At 35.8% G+C, this 20,079-nt stretch overlaps 1 protein-coding gene across 1 annotated transcript; it reads right to left on the bottom strand.

The window, feature by feature from the left end:
- Positions 1-5,744: 5,744 nt before the first annotated feature.
- LOC139744518 (2-Hydroxyacid oxidase 1-like) lies at positions 5,745-19,820 on the bottom strand. Its single transcript, XM_071654951.1, has 8 exons — positions 19,624-19,820; positions 16,558-16,709; positions 15,715-15,973; positions 13,642-13,814; positions 13,036-13,127; positions 8,405-8,566; positions 7,590-7,659; positions 5,745-5,824 (listed from the first exon to the last, which is right to left on the bottom strand). The coding sequence occupies exons 1-8, from the start codon at positions 19,767-19,769 to the stop codon at positions 5,745-5,747; spliced, it is 1,134 nt and encodes a 377-aa protein (XP_071511052.1). The 5' UTR covers positions 19,770-19,820.
- Positions 19,821-20,079: the final 259 nt, after the last annotated feature.

Consider the following 20,079-nt stretch of genomic DNA (forward strand, 5'->3'; position numbering starts at 1 on the left):
ATTACCCTAGCGTTGCCAGGTACCCATTCATAAACCTGGGTCGAGAGGGATATGGTGGGTAAAAACATCTTGTCCAAGGACGTAAGCACTGGGCGGGATTCGAACTCGGGTCCTCCGATCGGGAGTCGGAAGTCTTAACCATTATGCCACAGCGCCCCCAATCAATGACAATTATTACCAACAAACTGTGAAGAAATGGGACATTACACTCTTACTAAGGTGCAATTACAAAACAGAATCGGTAAGTAGTACAATAGACTTTCGAGTCTCATCATTATTGTATTATATTCATTTATGTAACAGCGTTAAAAATACCAGAAAAAAAAATGTCCCCTGCCTATAGCTGTGCTAGATCCCAGCTTGTTTGCATGGTGTTTTATATCACTGATAATGATCGCCTGATGATGTCAGATTGAAACCCGATTCCAACCCGGGATTCCACTTTGGTGGACGTTCCGCAAAAAAAACAAAAACAAAAGGGGGAAAAAACAACAACAACAACAACAACAACAACAAAACAAAAAGCACATATGATATACATATTCTATGTCTTTCGGTAGTGAACGTGTTAATGAACTGAATGGTCTGTCCAAATTTGATTTTATTCAATTTGATCTATTGCCCATTTTGTCTTGTCTGCTTGTGAAGCGTTATAGAAGTCATCATGATACGTATCTTGCATGAGATAATGTATCCTCTTGTCAGTCGCATTGATTGTTTGGTTCAGTGTACACATAGATAGTAGAAGCACCAATGTCAGGACAATCATGATTATGGTCGATTGTATATTATGTAACTTTACCCTGTATTTGTAGTTTATAACAGCAACACTCGATCACAACTTTAGCAGAGCAAAAATTTTGTAACCGACTCTCTATTTATGTAACAGATAACCAATGATGACAAACCGAAGAGACACGGACCTATACCGAATTATTCATGGCTGTTTACACACTTTTGAACTTCACAGGGTATTGTTCAAATCGTTAGTAAGGTATATGACACATGTCTAACCTGGTTCACATAGGTTTATGTCCTACACTCCAGAATTTTGCACCTTATTGTGACACAGTGGGAGCACCTTTACGGGTGCAAATTTGCACCTTTCAGACCAGAAATGTGCAAAATTGTTCCCGTGAAGGTGCTACAATAATGTCACACGTAAAAGGGCAAAATTGAATCTATTTTTCTTAGAGTGTATAGGACATAATTATTATCCTGAACCAGGTCAGAAATGTGTGATATGTCGTTCCCATTCCCTTGGGGGAGACGTTGCAATGAGGGAGATCTAAATATGTCTTTGCGTATGTCGTTTCTGCCTTCTAGAACGAATAAGCCTTCGTATACTGCTCAGACACACTATTCGTGTTCGTCTTCAATACACTTTTCACACAGTTTTTATACAAAGACATGCTGTATGACATAGCTAGATCGGGCGTTGTCTATTTGGTTTATTTGTTTATTTGTTTTAAATTTCACAATCATGACAACAGACCAAAATCAATACATATACACAAATAGAATACATTCGTTCACGCATCTATCCATACACAGTGATTACTCACTCACCAAGATTGAGTCCCCTTCAATGCATGAATCCTCGCTGTCCGGGTCATACAGGCGATAATTTCTAATACATGCTCGTCACGAGTGGCTTATTGATATTTTATGATATCATTGTATTCGGATATATCTGTAAGGCACCGTGTACACTGCAAGCAACGTGCAGCTACCTCAGTTCCCTCAGTTACCATCACCGGTTGGTCATACAGTCACTATAAAACTGTTATGACGTTTTACCGTTGTATATCGTCTTCCAAAAAGTATCATGCCTTGTGTAAAGCTCCTTACATGATCTTCAAAAGAACTCGCACTTTGGACTTTTCGCGATTAACAGCAAACGAATGTAGATTGTAAAGATAGGCTGAAGAACAGGAAATTCCACAGCCTGCTTCACCCTGTAATACTAAATTATGCACCCCGACAAATTCAAATGGTAGAATTTCACATTACATGCACGTGAAATACTGGAATATGCCCCGTTTTGATGCTGCAAGGTAAAAGGACTATAAAAACCAACTACTTCCGCGTTCTCCTGTTGTCCCCTAGCTCACTGGTGCAGGTACCAGCAATTTGACTGTGATAAGCATGTAAGGTGATGGGCTACCTTGGATCGAATCATTATAATCTCGAGCGCTGCCTGTGTTATATAAAGATAAGAGAATGTCTTTTGAAATTCTTCGTTTTCTCTTCAGTTCTGTCTTTCGAAGAGAATTAATTTAGAAACGCGTGAGCTTTATACATTACGCACACAGACACAGCAAATACTTTTCGAAGACACAAGTCAAAGGCTTTTGTGATGGTAGCAACGGAACTTTCTATCTTTTTGTAGGGTTATGTTTTTGTTTTTGTTTTTTCAGCCATCTTGATAAAGTCCTGAACAAATCATAATAATTTTTGGGAGAAAAGCCCACAGGCACAAGTTTTTCTCATGGTGTACAAAAGACAGGAAGTCGGAGGACGAACAGATTGGCCAATGTCAAAGCGTTCTACCGTTTATCTACTCCACTTTCACTTTGTTACTTCCTATTTAGTATCCTTAAACAAACAGACAGACACACACAAGAACGCAACAATGCTGCATTAAGAACAAGAGATCGATATGCCACTTCGCAAAAAGACTACATGTATATAATATATACAAGAATATGGAGCTAGTGTATTTAATTGCAATTCATCTGCAACATGGCAAGGTCTTTATTTCTTACACCGATATCCAATTAAAATACATCTCTGAAAGACATTTAAACAAAAACAAAAAAAAAGAAATCCTGGTTCTTTTAGGCTGTTTATTTGTATGGCTCATCAAGTATATGAAATTAGCACATGATGTGACAGCACTATAGCCCAGTTGAGCGATAGCCCTATAGAGAATGAATTAATGATTATGTATTCTGAGACTTAAGTCACTGCAAATATCTATGACTTTGCCCACAAAGATCCATGAAGTGAAAACCTAATAACACGCACGCATATAATTATTTCGTATCGAATGTGACGAGAATGGAAAGGCAGTAACTTCCGAGTATAGGTCCTACTGCTATCTTTTTTCTTTTTTTTTTGCGAGTTCATCAAGTGGCTGCCTTTTGATTCAAGAGTCGATTTTTTTTTCCTTTACCAGGAATTCTATTGCCAACTATCTTGGAAGAGTCTGCGTTTTCTTTTTTCTTTTCTCTGTTTTGACCTGGCCTTTTCCAGACTGCAACCTTTCAACTCTTTTTCTTTTTCATTCATAGGACATGGTACATCATTAATCATTTCGTTTCAGTTCATTTCATTTCATTCCATTTATTTAATTTCATTTCCAACAAAAGTATCAAGTACAATGTAATATTTGCAATCACTCGCGATCAATGCATGCTTTATTTTAGCATTATAATAGATAAAGCATAGTTTTAGAGAAATGAATTCATAATGACATAGGCAAACTTTAACAGAATTGTATCAAGAAAAAGTTGTTGGAAATGGAGGAAACTGCTGAACCGGGCTTGTAGAATGCAAGTCCACTCATGAACAATAACTAATCGTATTCTGACGCAAACAAAACCTCCAGTTTTTTGCCTGAGAAACTATAGGGAAGACAGGGGAAAAAACATTTAAAAAAATCATATGAACACAACAGCACACACAAACATAAACAATCAGCTTTCCTATAAAGAGGATCAGGACACGCATTGAAAGAACAAACAGAAGATCAAAAGGGACGGGAAAAGGGGGACAGGGAAAGGAGCAAAGGAAGATCAGAGCTCAAAGGTTAATACAAACAACGCACACGAGCTCACTAAAGAATACTGGGAGACAATGTAGTTTAGATGAATCAAGCAAAATTAATTACAATAAAGCAATGGAATAAATTTACGGCTTTCAAAAATTCAAATGCTAGTGATGCAGGAATTGAGAAGAAATTTTTTTAATCGATAAAAGTAAAATCATTAAAACTTAAAGCTCCTTTTATGCTGTTATCAAGACAATTCCCAAATTTAGGACCAGAAAAACACAATATAGATTTTCGTTAAAGTGGTCCCATACAATGGCAATTGTTTTTGATAAAGAGAAAATCAAACAAACACAAAACAGAGGGATCTATTAATTAGTTTGTTCACAAACTCTTCAAATAATGAATCTTTAACATGTTAATTTCATGTAATAAGACATTTGTATGAAATCGCTCTGATTCATTACAAATAATATGAATATCTTTTTTTTTTTCTGCTATGAGAAAATGCTTTCTAAATACGAGGAACATGTGTTACCCCAAACGAGTACGCCATATTTCAAGTCGGAGCCTATCGTGTAAAATCAAAGATGAGTAGGCCTATGTACAGTAGCATTAGTACAAACTTTGTAGAAAAACAAGTGCTTTAAATGCTTTTTAATGCTTTACACACACAAAAAAAATGTGCTTTTTAATGCTTTACTGTAATTTTCTATCCTCTCCCTTTGAACAAAGTAAAGCTTGATAAGTGAGAGGTTTTTAATACTTTATTGAAAAACAAAACATGTTTTTTAATGCTTTCCTCTAATTTTCCAATTTCTCCTGAGCAAAGCAAATAGTGATAAGTGAGGGATTCTTAATGCTTTGCAAAAAAAGAGAAAAACATATGAATTTCAATGCTGTACACACACACACAAAAAGGTTTTTTAATGCTTTACTCTAATTTTCAATTTTTGAACACAGTAAAGTGTGTAACTGAAAGATAACTGAATGATAATGTGATCATACAGGAATTTAAAAAGAGTGTGTTTCTCTGGTGTTTCTCTCTTTGTCATTCTGATTCTCACTCTCTCTTTCTCTCTGGTCTAAATATATCTCTAAAAAAGACTTATAGAAGTAAGGGTAATAATGTGTAGAGTATATAGTTTCCATCATTATATACTGAACACAGTAAAGTGTGTAACTGAAAGATAACTGAATGATAATGTGATTATACAGGAATTTAAAAAGAGTGTGTTTCTCTGGTGTTTCTCTCTTTGTCATTCTGATTCTCACTCTCTCTTTCTCTCTGGTCTAAATGAAGAGTTTGTTTGCAAAAACCGATAAGTCATAAGTCCATATTTGCCAAATGGAGATATTTGCGATTAAAGGTCAAGAAAAATAAAGAGAATAATAAGAAAAATTTTGCTTCTTTTGACCATAACTTCAAAAATATGCCTTCATATGTAGTGACCAATATATCATTTAAAAGGTATTATTTTGTACTTTATGACAGAGATCGGACTCCAAAATCTTCAAAAATGGACTTATCGGTTTTTTGCAAACAAACCCTTCAAATATATCTCTAAAAAGGACTTATAGTAGTAAGGGTAATAATGTATAGAGTATATAGTTTCCATCATTATATACTGAACACAGTAAAGTGTGATAACTGAAAGATAACTGAATGATAATGTGATTATACAGGAATTTAAAAAGAGTGTGTTTCTCTGGTGTTTCTCTCTTTGTCATTCTGATTCTCACTCTCTCTTTCTCTCTGGTCTAAATATATCTCTAAAAAAGACTTATAGAAGTAAGGGTAATAATGTATAGAGTATATAGTTTCCATCATTATATCAGTTCCATAAGGAGTGAACGGGTTATCCAATTACATTTGTACAATGATTAATAAGTATCCAAGGAGGCTGAGGTGTAGGAGTGATGTGAGATTTTACATCACTGAACTGTACATAAGCGATGCTTTTCCACTTTACAATCTATGTTTTGGAATGTGATAATATGACTTGTGAACAACGATATCCGATGGAATGGAGTTTACGTCCGAGCATCCTGGAGATAAAAATATATAAAAAAAATATTAGAATTAACTGCTGAAACAGCTGTGTTTGTACTGCTATCATAATCATTTGATATATTATATATATATATATATATATATACATATATATATATGGATGCACGTAATCAACACTCCTTTCAATAGTTAAAGTAACTTTTGGACACTTGCGGAAAGCGTTAAAAGAACAGTTAGAAGTTAGAAGTCACGGCAAAAACGACAAAGTTTAATTAGCAATAAAAGAATTTAAGAGATACAGAAGCCATTCCTATAAATACACATTTCATTTTTCTGTTTTTTTTTCTTATTTGTATTTTGGAGACTTCTTGTTTGGTCACATGTATGGCCATAAACCAGACTTGAGAATATCACAAGGATTTTATGAGAGCGCGTAATGGTAATGTCTTCGGATTTTTCACTTCAGAGTTATTCGTGACTGTATAATGTACCCTTTCTCTTCCTGTTATCAACAAAGTCTCAGAAATGAGCTACATAAGCATTCAAAATGTGTTTATCAGTTTCATTTGTATCACCTCACGTTATGGCCTTTCTCTCTCCGAAGGCCCCCAAAACGGAATTCCCTTTCAAGATTAATATTGTACTCTTTCCCAAATCAGGATTAACAAATGTCTCATTCTGTTAACTCTACAGGAGATCCAGCGTGCAACTGATCATCGTGGTTTCTTGTTTTCAACGGAAAGGTTCAGGGTTCGGGACATAATTATCATGCCATTTCAACTGTATCCTTAAACAAGCCAAATTATCCAATCGCCCCGCTGTACCCACAGGTATAAATGGTTGTCCAGTAGGAAAATTACATGTTATTGTTTCAGGTTTTACAATACACGAGTGCATCGAAAAGAGCACAGCAGAATGTTAGCACGGCAAGTTCCTTTGGTGCACGTATGGGTATTATTCGATCTATAGGACCATGCAGGGTAATTAGGTTTATTTGTTTGGAAACTGCATGGACGAAAATGATATACATTGTAGTGCATGCAATGGGCGGGTGTGCTAACAGTGGTATTTTTCTGTGTTTTGTAAACTCAGGACATTAGCATCAAAATAGAAAAAAAAAATTCCACCACAGGGGCGGATCCAGAAGGTAGGGGACGCGCCCCATGTTTAATTTGTTTATCTTTGAGATAAAAGAAATGACAAGGATGAAAAAATAAAGGAGGGTGTACTGGGATCGCGCGCCCCCTTTAGTTTTCTATCTTTCTTTTTGAATAAAGTATATCCCCAAAATTGCGCTTAAAGGGGATGGCTAATAACCGATCAGTGGGAATCAATGGAAATGCTGAGGGATGATTGTTCCAATCCTTGTGGGATTCATTTAAGAGTACATTATATATCTACTGTTGTGTGAAAATTATTTGCTTCAGAACGGTCTCATTTTCAAGTAATGTGCAGATTAATGCCCCGTCACTGACCAGGGACGCTTACCTGGAAACATTAAACTGTACATTACTTGAATATGAGACCATTCTGAAGCAAATAATTTTCACACAAGAATAGATATATAATGTACTCTTAAATGAATTCCACAAGGATTGGAACAATCATCCCTCAGCATTCCCACTGATTCCCACTGATCAGTTACTAGCCATCCCCTTTAAGCCTTGTCACCTGGTGAAACCCGGAAGTGGCACCTTACTCCCCCCCACCCCCCCCCCCCAGCTTTTTACGGAATTCCTGTATTCGCCGCGGCCATCATAATCGACAACCTCATATAGGTAGCAGAATTGGGATACCTACCACATAATGCCATGGCGTAGTCCAGTTCCTGTTGTAGGATATCGAATACGTGCTGAACCCCAGATGACCCCTGTATAGGGGAGAAATGATGATATTCACACTCGGTTTTCAGAAAACGGTAGAGAGTTTTCTAGAGCACATTGCCGCGTCATTAGGATCTCTTGACTTTTGTCTTTCGTAATCTTAAAGGCAAAACGCGCAAGAATGCCTGCTGTCTTTCATGATACCGGTTCGGTTTAGAGTCCTGTACATTATTTGTTATATCCGTGGACTGTCATGGCAGGTGTCACAAAGTTTAAGTCACGGATTCATTTTAGCTGGTAAATGACTATAAATCTGTGTGTCGTGTTTGTGGACTGTATATTTCATAAGATCTGCTCCAAATATACATAAAATGATATATGACAAAAAATTACAACAAAATACTGTAGATGTTCAATCAAATCCCCCGTAAAAGAAAATATTATTGCTGTTACAGTACACTCTAGTCCTCGGGACCAGCGGTTTTCTTTCTTTATATCTAAATTTCGTTTTAACCGAATAGTAAGATCTATAAAGATAAGTAGATCATCATTTTGGAGATTGAATTTTTACTCTGTTGTGACGAAATCTATGTTATAACCATGTGCGTTTTAACGGGAGTGCGCTGCATTGGCTTTTAGTTTATTGGAGTTCTAAATGGGCAGGTGAGTTCATCTCTTTTAAACTGGTCAAAAGGATATACTTGTGTACAATACTCGAAGTACCATCAGTGACCATGTATAAAAGTCAAACTACGTGTATATAAGTGGGATGGTAGATGATGTGAACTTTACCCTACACGTCAGTCCCCAAAGTATAGGTCTGCCAATAAACACTGCCTTGGCTCCTCTAGCCAGAGCCTTTAGTACGTCGGCTCCCGTCCTCACTCCACCATCCATGTAGACTTCCACGTTGCGACCACGGACAGCCTCCACCACCTCGGCCAGAGCGTCGATCTGGAAGACGGGGGTGGGGGGGGGGGGGGGTGGGGGGAGGGGGACCATTCATGATAATGCACAAGGATTACTGAAAGATGAGGTAGAATGTTTTATTTTTGTTAAGGAATTCTAGACACTTTACACATTATAAGTAATGATTAATCGTCTCTGTCTGTTTGTTTTGCCAAATGTACCTATAAAAATCATGTAGAGATAAAGAGATAATACACTCAGCAAAAAAAGAAAGTAAGCACTTTTTCGAGTTCATCTTTCTCATAGACTATTTTGCTAATAATGGTGTTTTATACACCATGTTAAAGGTAATTCAATTGGCTATCAACCTAGTAGGTCAGTAAAAAGGAAAACTTGAGTGAACATATTGGTTTTTCTCTTCCAAGGCTCAAAAGTAAAAATTGCAAAAATGGACAAGCTGCACTCTTAAAACATCCGAGTGAGAACTGACCCGGAACTGGGTCTGTTGGGGTCACATCCCGTTCCGGGTCAGAAATGACAAGGAATAGGGTCAGATATGACCCCATTCAGAGTAAAAAGTTGTGTCAAGGTCGTCATGACCAAATTCCAAGTCATTTTTTACCCGGAACGGGGTGTGACCCCAACGGACCCAGTTCTGGGTCAGTTCTGACCCGGACTTTCTTAGAGTGTGTTATTCAGGCGTGTATGCTCTTCCATATAACAATGAGAACAAAAAACAAATTCAACACAATAAAAATGCAAATTAATTTGCAAATTGGTTTGCAAAACTCAACCTATGATCACTATAATGTTTCTGTAACCCTCCAAAGATAGAGACAGACAAAAAATAATGGAAGAAATTGAAGAATCTTCTGTCAAATCCATAATCAAAAGACATAAGAGATAAGTAATGGTAACAAAGAAGGTTAAATTTGAAGCGTTACTCCAAATCAAGGAAATCTGAAAAATTTGTCTCATGCATTCTTAAATTCATTGATTAAAAAGTGAAATGAAGAAATTCTGTCGATTTTATCACTTTTGCGGCTCTCCCTTTGCCATTTAAAGTTTGAATTGATAGAAAATTCTAAAGTTCCATTTTCAGTTTCCCCACTATGTTTTTGTTTTAGAATATAATTTTTTTTTCAATTCATTTTATTTTCATACTTCTCATTTATGAACATTACAACAGAAACCAGACAAGTTCTTTTACCTTGTGAACAATGTGCAGAAAACAAACAATATACATGGTGATAACACAGTAATTACATGTAATGATAACTGGTCAAAATCGAAATCGAAATGGGGTTGATCAAAGAGAAGTATGACGGGACCTACATGAAAGCTAGCTTGTTTGGCTGTAAGCCCCGAGTAATCAGTGTTTGTGAAAAAGAAACGGAGAACGGATAGAAGACCAGAATGATGATGTAAGGTTGCCAAATTTTATGTAATAAAAAAGAAGAAGAAAAAGAAGTAGAAGAAAAACAAACAAACTATACATTAATATGAACTTACTGTGACCGAGCCATCATTATTATACAGCCTACTTTGGTGTATATACTATAAACTATTGTTGCATTAAAACTTTCACCAGGATATGATCAGTAAGACACAAAAAGTAACATGTACAACTATTAAGCCATTTGGTGCCTGCCGTCAAGCTCTGCATAGAAGGTTAGAGAGGGGCAGAGGGAAAGAGGAAGAGAGGGAAACGAAGTAGAGTGTGGAATTGCTAATGATGAATTCAGAGAGCCCCATGGCAAGACCCTAAATGGAATCTGTAACGTGTTGACAAAATGTTTGATTGGACAATAACATACCACAGTATTACATAAGACATTACGACTGTTCAGTGTCTGCAAAATATGCACTCAATAAAAACTCTTTTAATTTACGTTTAAAGGAATATAAAGACGAGCAGCTTGTTATTTCGGGGGAGAGGTCATTCCAGTATCTAGGGCCCGTATACATTATCGTTTTTTTAGCGAAAATTGTTCGAGTACGTGGAAGGTGAAATGCGTCACTTTGGCGGGTAGGATAATTATGAATCAAATAGTTTTTTCTGAACATGCTAGTAAAAACATCCGGTAACTCGTTGGCAGAAAATTTGTACATAAATATGCCGACGTTGTAACTGAACAGATCTGATATTTTCAGTATTTTATTTTTCAAAAATAAATCATTCGTGTGGGACAAATATCCGACATGGTTGATATTTCTGATGGCACGTTTTTGAATACGGAACAGTATATCAAGAAGATTTCTAGTTGCATTCCCCCACACAAGAATACCATAGTTAAGGTACGGAGTAATCAAAGTAGAATAAAGATTAAGCAGAATTTGACTTGGAAAAACACTCTTAAGTTTATTAAGAACACCCGTATTTTTAGAAAGAATATTACTTAAATAACTAACGTGGGATTTCCAAGATAAATCACTATCAATAAAAAGCCCTAAAAATTTTATACTACTGACTTGATTTAATTCAGTTTCATTAAACTTAATATGAAAAGGAAGGGTTTTAAGACTATTGCTAAAAAGCATACAATGAGTTTTATCAATATTAAGTGACAATTTGTTGGCGTATATCCAAGATTGCACAGATTTAAGTTCTTTATTCACTGTGTTAACAAGAGTATAAGGATCTCTGTGTGTAAAAAACAGATTGGAGTCGTCAGCAAAACATATAAAGGAAAGAATTGGCGAGGAACTAGGAAGATCGTTAATGTACAAAATGAACAATAGTGGGCCTAGTAAGGAGCCCTGTGGAACACCACATGAAATTAACTTTAACTGAGAATCACGGCCATTTATACTCACAAATTGTTTTCTGTTTGATAAATAATCTCGAAACCAGTCCAAAGCCTTCCCACGTATACCATAATGTCGTAGCTTGTAAATCAAAATATCGTGGTCAATTGTGTCGAAGGCCTTCGAAAAATCAAGAAAAACTCCAATAGTGTGGGAGACATCATCTATAGCATGAGCAACTTTATGGATAAAAGTGAGTAAGGCATGGGTCGTACTGTGGTTTTTCCTAAAACCAAACTGGGAGTTACAAAAAACTTCACACTTTTCGAGAAATTTGTGTGTGCGCGTATATACCAACCTTTCAAGAAGTTTTGAAAATGAAGTTAACAAAGATATAGGGCGATAATTTGTCACAGATTCTTTTTGTCCTTTTTTAAAAATTGGTACTACTTTAGCTATTTTCATTTTTTGTGGAACTATGCCAGTAGATAACGATAAATTAAAAATGTGTGTTAATGGTATAACTATTTCATTGATGATGTTTTTAAGGAGAAAATTGGTGATTCCATCACATCCAGAGCTTTTCTTAGTGTTCAAGTTTTGCACGATATCTTTGATTTCTTCTTCAATGACAGGTTCAAAAAAAAGAGACTGCTGATTCTGGTCTTTTAGAAAGTAATAAAAATCAGTATTTGAATGCGGAATACTGCTGGCAAGATTAGGTCCTATGCTTACAAAGTATTCATTGAATACTTCTGCCACATCAGCTTCATCTTCAATGTACTTATCATTATTAATAATATGCCTAGGTGGTTCGATGTTATTTTTAGTGTTCAGCGCTTCATTTATCACCTTCCACGTACTCTTGATGTCATTTTTATGCTTGATAAATTGCTTTGAAAAATGCATTCGTTTGGCTAAACGTATGGATGATGTAAGAACGTTGCGATAATGCACATACCGAGACCGAGTTCGACTGTTAGGATCACTTCGGTATTTGTAGAAAAGAGCATTTTTACGGTTAATAGACCTCAGGAGAGATTTCGTAATCCATGGTTTCTTTGGAACCATAAAGAGAAACGAGGGAACGGAAACTTATTTCTGCCTTTTTATTCATGTCTCTCATTACGTTGAATTGGTTTTTTGGTATCATTGTTACCGTGGAGGGTATTTGCAAATGAATTTCAATATGTCAATTTCTACGATTTTTACTTTTCTGCCTTAGAGGACAAAAATGTGTTCACTCATCCGTAAAGTTTACCTTTGTATAAACCTTCCACGTTGATAGCCAATTAGATAATCTTTAATGTGGTACAATGATTTTCATCGAGATCTTCTATGAAATATATTAACTGGAAAAAAATTACTTTCTTTTTTTGCTGAGTGTAGATAGATAGATAAGGATAGAGTCAAGGAGAGATATAAAGATAGAGAGGGAGATAGAGGTAGAGATAGAGATAGTGGTAAAGATAGATATGGAGAGAGAGAGAGAGAGAGATAAAGATAGAAATACAGAGACAGAGATATATAGAGATAGATATAGAAATAGAGATAGAGATAAAGACAGACATCGAGATTTGGATAAAAATATAGAGACAGATATGAAAATATAGAGACAGAGATAGAGATAGGGATTAGAGATAGAAATAGAGATAGAGATAGGGATTAGAGATAGAGATAGAGAAAGAGAGAGAAATAGGGATACGGAGATAGAGAGAGAGAGAGAGAGAGGGGGGGGGGGGGATGTATCGCATCTCTTGCTTTACCGGAGCGGGTACACCATCCAGCTGCCTACCACCGTGAGCGGACACCAAGATACCGTCCACCCCAGCATCAGCCGCCTGTCTAGCTGCCTCGGCTGTTGGATGAAATGATTTAGAGCATTTATGAACTATATATATATATATATATATATATATATATATGATCAATGATGATCGGGCAATGAGTTGATAGATTAGGTCATATCAGTAAGTTTACTATAATGATAACGGTCTCCTCCACATGTACCTTATATAATAAGGTATGATATAATATGCGTTCTCGTAAATTATGTACACGTTATTATTTTCTTCTACGTAGGCCTACTCTTTAAGTGCTCTTTAAATTTTGTTAAGTTCTCTTATTTACATTTGATGAGAAAGTTGTTGATTTCATATAATGCTTACTTTGCACTAGTGAAAAAAATAAAAAGAAACTAAAACTGGACTGAGCTGGAGTAAAATTTTAGCTGCAAGCATTAACATGGCTCCTTTTCATGGATATGTGTAGTGCAGCATAATTATTGCAATAAGAAAAAAAGAAGTGGCATCGCTACGCAGCAGTTATAATTTCACTTTTAAAAAAAGGGAAAAAAAGAAAAAAAATCCTACCTGTTAGAATTCCCTTGCACACAATTGGGAGCGTGGACAACCTGCGGAACCATTTGACGTCATCCCAGGTGAGACTAGGGTCAAATTGGTTCCTATGGTAACGGACGATACCACGAGCACCTTGCTTACGAGCCTCCTTGAACTCGGGTAAGCCAATATCAATATTACTATACCTGAAAAATAAGAGCGAACACATTTAAGAAAATAACGAAACATTACAGAGACTACTCTTGGTCGCATTTGAATAGTAAAATATTATTAATATATGAAAATAATAGTGAAAAAAATAGCGAATGCGTAAGTTGTTAAGATGTTTGGATATTTTGATCGTCAGATATTGTAGATGTATTGATCATCCTCTAAGTGCTAGATATAGAAGAACACGTAAGTAATTAAGTGTTTTGGGCTTATTTATAAACATTCACTCTGCCATCATATTGAGTTGGAAGATTTCTAAACTTTCTATTTTTTCTAAAATTTCTATTCCTGAAATCAAGGCTGTTTGATAGGATCTAGTTGAGTTCGAGGTGAAATCACACTATCATTGTGGAAATTCAAAACTCTCATTAAGATCTTTTTGAGGCAATATCCTATATATCAGATTTGCTTTATTTCTAGTTGTTTGGGTTTTTTTTTTCTCCTCCTGTAAAAATGACAGCCTTTTATTACAATTTCTTTAATCCGAAAAGGGAAATATTATGTTTCGTAATTCTGAGAGTTAACTTTGTAAGAAAGACGCGTATTTACATTTTCGAATTAATAAACCTCATTTTTCATTTTTGGGATAAACAAACCGTCGGATTTACAGGCGTTATTTCATTTGTCTATTTAGTTTTATTTATTTATTTGTTCATTACTTTATCTATCTATCGATCTATAAGTATTTGTTTTGCTGTGATTTTGGTAAGATATATTAGATTAGTAAATAAATTTAGGGTTTCAGTGATAGGGATATTCGAGAAAGTATATCCCTGATTAAAAGGAGGGTTGAAAAGGGAGTCATTAAATTCTTCAAGCAGAGTTTGCTATATTCTGGTCAGACAATTTCCAAGCATAATTATCATGATCAAAATCCAAATACTAAAATGATTTTCTTTATGTATCTCTTTACCTGGGGCCATCTTCCTCGTCAAGCTTAGCTTATGATGATGGTCCCCTGCATTTCATTTTTATCATTTCCTATTGCTTCCTTTCATATATGATATTCGTTCTTGAAAAAAAAAGAAAATGTATGTAAGATCCAAACGTTACGAATATTAGCTGTGTAAATGACTATGTAAGTATTTTGTTGATTTGTTGATTTGTATTGATTTTGAAATGCAGAAATAAAAACTGAACTGAACTGAACTGAACTGAACTGAGCACTGTGGAATTTTCATAGTTCAGTGGGAATAAGAATAAAATATTGCTCGAAAACACTGTTAATAGGAAGGAGGAAAAGAGTGAGACTCAAAGAAGTAAAGTAAATGACTTCCTTTAGAATTAGGAAACCGTAATGTTTTTATCAGCCACCTGCATTATCCTCTATAGTATCACCTTTGATATACATGTATTTCACCAGGACATATTATAATTCAGACATGCATTGTATGTGAGTCTATACGGATTTATTTTATAGTGTACATCATTGCATTGTCTTTCTATCCCTTTATACAGCGGCCTCAACATTTACGGCTTTTAGGTTATCACGTAAATATTCCAGATTATTACAACACGACACAGCAGCTCTCACCGTTACATTTACCCGGAGAAGAATGATCATACCAATCTCAGTTGCAAGTCGTATTCCATTTTTTTTTTCTGCAGAAATCATCTTGTCAACACTAAATTTTGTAATTCTAGATTTCATTGCATTATCTTATTATATTATAAAGGAAAGAAATAAACAAGTGATTATGAGTCTAATGATAAACAAGCCGTCCCTCATTTTGTCAACTGTCTTTTGAAATTTGGCCACAAAGAGCTCAAACATTTGGGGTCGCCATTTGAAATGCAGTAAAAAGAATAATACGCCATAAAAAGTTTAAAGTGGTTTTAAATGGTTTAAAGGGTTAAAATATATCAAGCTTATACTTTTGCTGCTCCTCGTTGAAGAGCTCGAAGTCCCTGTCGTAACCAGAATCCAGCCCCGACATTGGAGAGTCGACAGTAAAAACAATGGCCTTGTGGCCTGCTACTTCTGCGGTGCGGATGATATGTTCGACAATGCGCCGGTCTTTGAACAGGTAAGTTTGCATCCAACGTAATCCATCTGGCGCGGAGGCGGCGACGTCGGGTATGGTTTTATTCGAATAACAACTCTGTATCATAACCGTGTTTGCAGCGGCCACACCTTGCATATTGGAATCGAATGGATAATGATTTAAGTAAGCATGATCATTTCAGCAAGTCTATTGGTGCATGACAGAGTTAGACATTGTTAGAAGCATGTCTTTGGATTCTTAATTTGTCTATCTAGCCCTACTCGTTGGATGTTTGTGTGTATATGTATAATATATATTCGCCATTAATAGCACATTTTTCAACCAAACGCACTCAATCGACAGTATTGTCTGCGTCTCATTCTGATTCACAAATCTGCCAGGAGCTCATTTTTCTAGAAATATTGGGTGCCTTTTGTATTCATTGATTCTTTCATCAACATTCATATACTTGCATATATGTGTTTGACATGACGATTTTTATTCCCCTCTATGCTATGTTAAAAATTATGAAAAACTATGTCATAATATGATATTATAGACTCTTTTATAGCCAGCCCTTTGTCAGTGATTTTAACTACTCTGAATGATTTTAACATCAGTCAACAAATAAAACTTTTTAATACTTGCTTTCAAATTGACCAGTGCACATATTATTTATGTTTAAGAGCTTAATAGATTCCCGAGTACTTATACAAGACAAAGTTTGACAAACCTTTAGCTGTTGCAATCTCGGCATCTTTGTGAGCGAGGGAATGGATCGCAGTGGGTGAAGCTCCAATGGGAATACTGATTGGTTGACCAAGCACTGTGGTTGACAGGCAACGTCTGGACACATCAGACAGCGTACGTGGCCGAAATCGATACCTATAAGAGAAAAAAAAATAGACAACGGATACTCTGGTGAATTTACTCCATCTTCTCCTTTTTGGGAAACTTCGCTGATTATATGACGTCAGGCGCATAGCTAAGAGGTAGATTAGAGGAGCACGCGACCCCAATATAATGAGGCTTTCACTGATATACATTGTAAATTCCATCACCGTGTGCCATTAGCTGCTGTGCACGTGTTCATTATTATATTTGAAAAAAAATATTAAAAGGCTAGAATGAAATCAATGAAAACAAAGTTTAGGTTACTAAAAATATAATGTAAGGTTTACTAACATGTCAGAGATTCTTGCTAATAAAACAATTTTCTCTCTCCAGCAGAAATGATAATCCCTCGTCCATATGGGTCACGTAATGAAGATTGATACTTTCAACAAGGGACCGAATGATCCGAAATGATGTGGCTCAAGACTGTCTATATCAAAATTACCATTTATTCTCGGCCTATCTCCTTGTAGAGAACAACTTATCCAGGCATGAAATGCTGTTGGTGGATTATCCATTTATTCATTTTTTTTCTGAACATGACATGTGAAAATGTTACACAGTGACGCTTAAAGGTCCTGTTTACCTTTGGGAACAGTGATTTAAAAAATTTTCAAGAAATGACATTTTGAATGCATATGTGTAGGTCTGCTGTACCACAAAACATCCTATCATATAAAATTTTCGCGATAAAGCCTAAAATATAAGATGTCTGTATTTTTCTAGATAAACCATAACTGCAGACGGTTTAGTCTGGAAACATCTTCATTATAACTATTGTTCACATTTTGTATATTTAATAATATTTAACATCGTTTTTACCACTTCAAATTTTTACAGTGGTTGTTTCTATCCCTAACTCACATCTTAGAACTATTTTAAAGCACCAATGCTGGGTTATTGTATCATCTGTAAATGGTAAACTATGCCTTTAACACTAAAATCAAATCTATGAAAGCAGAGTGAAGATATTGTTCTCAAGTAATCATAGGGTTTATCAGATAATTTTATCAAATTCATCTTATGCATATAATGTGGCCGTGCATCACAAAACCAACAAAATGTCGCGCCCCTTGATTTCACGAGAGCACTCAAAAAGAGTGAAATGAATTTAACCGCGTAAGCCTAAATTCTCAGTCTTATGTATTTTCTGAAAGACCTATTCTTCTTCTATATCATGTGTATATAAGTCGTAGGTTTGGGATCATAAAATGAATGGAAAAGTGGGTATTCCGCAGTTTTTCTACAACCCTTTATGGTAGCGTATATCTGTGATCAGGTATATCTCAGAGGCTCTTTTAATTAAAAAAAAACAAAATCCTTTGCACACTCTTGGATAACGCTACCGCTTTAGAAGTTGTCTTTATATTATGGACAGAATTTGTTTATGCAGCATGCTTACTTTCAGCTTAATATAACAATCACTTCATTGTTGTTGCTCCTGTGGTTTACATCCTTTTTGTTGTTGTTGTTTGTTGTTGTTTTTTGTCTCATTCATTACACAGCTAGTACGGCTTGGTAAAGGTTAAGCGTTTAAATAGATCCTGTACTTCAGAGCCTCTTTTCTCAGTTCAAACATTTCCAGAGTATGTGCTTTCTTTCAAAGATTTAGATAGGTTCTGTAGGTTAGGAGAGTCCACTTGAATTGAGTTATACATCATTTTGAAGCTTGAATATAGTCTGCTCTTTCATAATCTGCCCTTAACAAAAAAAAAAAAAAAATCATACCTGGCGCCTTTTTGTTGGTTTACATATAATGCAGGGTAACATATAATAATGATGTATGAGATTCTCCCTATGCAAATATGCAACAAAGAGAAAGAGAGAGAGGGAAGTGGGCAAAGCTCACAATAATTCATTTTGTACCTTGCCCAACCAAATGAAATTGTGCTAAAGTGACGAAGAGTCGTCTTGGGAAAAACAAACTCTGTTATGTTTATAGTAATATTTTATGGCTCCATTCTTATTAAGGAGTATATTGTTTGACCATAGTTATCATTAACAAAGCTTGGATCAGGTCGAATATAGTCCCAATCTGGGGACTGAATAATGACAGTCACGATGATCATAAATCAAGTCTGTGTGCTTGCATTGCATGTCTTCCTGCTAGAAATTTGTTGGTTTTAGTGTCGGATAAAGAAAATAGACACAACGTGATAAGGGAAATGAACAGAAATTGAACAATTACAAAAATGAATACACACAAAAGAGTACAAATCAAATGATTAGCTTACACTAGCCACAATGTACTATAAGTGCCATCCTATATAGGGAAGTCGTGACAATGCCGAATGGGATCGATGCAGGCAATCAATGAGGAATGTATAATGTGTTTGAATGGATCAAAAGTTTATGGACCATGCATACTACTGGATGAAATTAATACTGGATCCTAAATCTTTACCTATACCTATTCAGTTTCTCTGTTTATTTCAATGAAATAAATTTCATTGTTTACAGGTAGATGGCACTTGTATGATAGATACATACGACTAACCTATTAATGATCCCTAAAACAATTAGTGTATACCTAACTTGCTAACACAGCAATAACCCTTGGTAATCCGGAGTTCAACCAAACCTAGCTAATGTAGCAGTTTAAATTGTGTTGATTAAATCAATTTCATGGTTTAGAGGTAGATTGTATGCTTACATAAATGTAAGAGCATTTACATAATCCCTAATACAATTGTATCTACCTAACCCGACAACAATAGTTATGCGATGTGTAATCCGGGGTTACACCAAACCTAGCTAGTGTACTGGCCATTATGGAAATATCCTTAGTTTGGATTGTATTCAAAATAAACAGGCACGTATAAAGGGGTCCTACAGGTTGGCGGAAAGGTATACCTTCCTGAACGATATGTTCCAACGCCGGGGTAGCTGAAACGTATTCACCTACCTACTGAAGGCTGCGAGACTGTCTCGATACGTCTGTCTTGATAAGCCGGGGTACGTGTAATAACTCAAATATGGCTCCGGTAACAATTTTTCTGCCATGACCTGATAGTCATGGACGCTTCGTAATCCATCTGCGCTACTAGACATCTTTTAATTGGCAAAAAATCTATATTTCTTTATAATAAGGGAAGAGAAGGTATAGCACAAAATCCGAGGTGCACTCGCAATGGCAATCAGGAGGAAACTGGTCACGTAATCAGTGCTCGTATAGGTGTTAAAGTAGGGACACATATGACACATTTTGGAGGCGTATAATGCAAAGCAATATTTGAGAATGGCCGCGTTCTATTAATAGGAATTATATTAAAAAAAAGTAAGGCAGCGCAGGAAAAGGAAAAGGCCTATATGAGCACACGTGAGTGTCGGGCAACTGTATCCTCTAGATAACAAGCGGAAA

Source organism: Diadema antillarum, unplaced genomic scaffold (assembly GCF_040938485.1).
Source record: "Diadema antillarum isolate AM-2024a unplaced genomic scaffold, OU_Dant_1.0 seq00001186_RagTag, whole genome shotgun sequence".
Classification (NCBI taxonomy): domain Eukaryota; kingdom Metazoa; phylum Echinodermata; class Echinoidea; order Diadematoida; family Diadematidae; genus Diadema; species Diadema antillarum.

Coding starts and splice junctions, on each gene's coding strand:
- LOC139744518 (XM_071654951.1), bottom strand. CDS start 19,769: ATGTCTAGTAGCGCAGATGGATTACGAAGCGTCCATGACTATCAGGTC. Junction 13,128..13,641: donor GTGCAAGGGAATTCTAACAG/GTAGGATTTTTT, acceptor TTCATCCAACAG/CCGAGGCAGCTAGACAGGCG. Junction 7,660..8,404: donor TTTGGGGACTGACGTGTAGG/GTAAAGTTCACA, acceptor TCCCCTATACAG/GGGTCATCTGGGGTTCAGCA.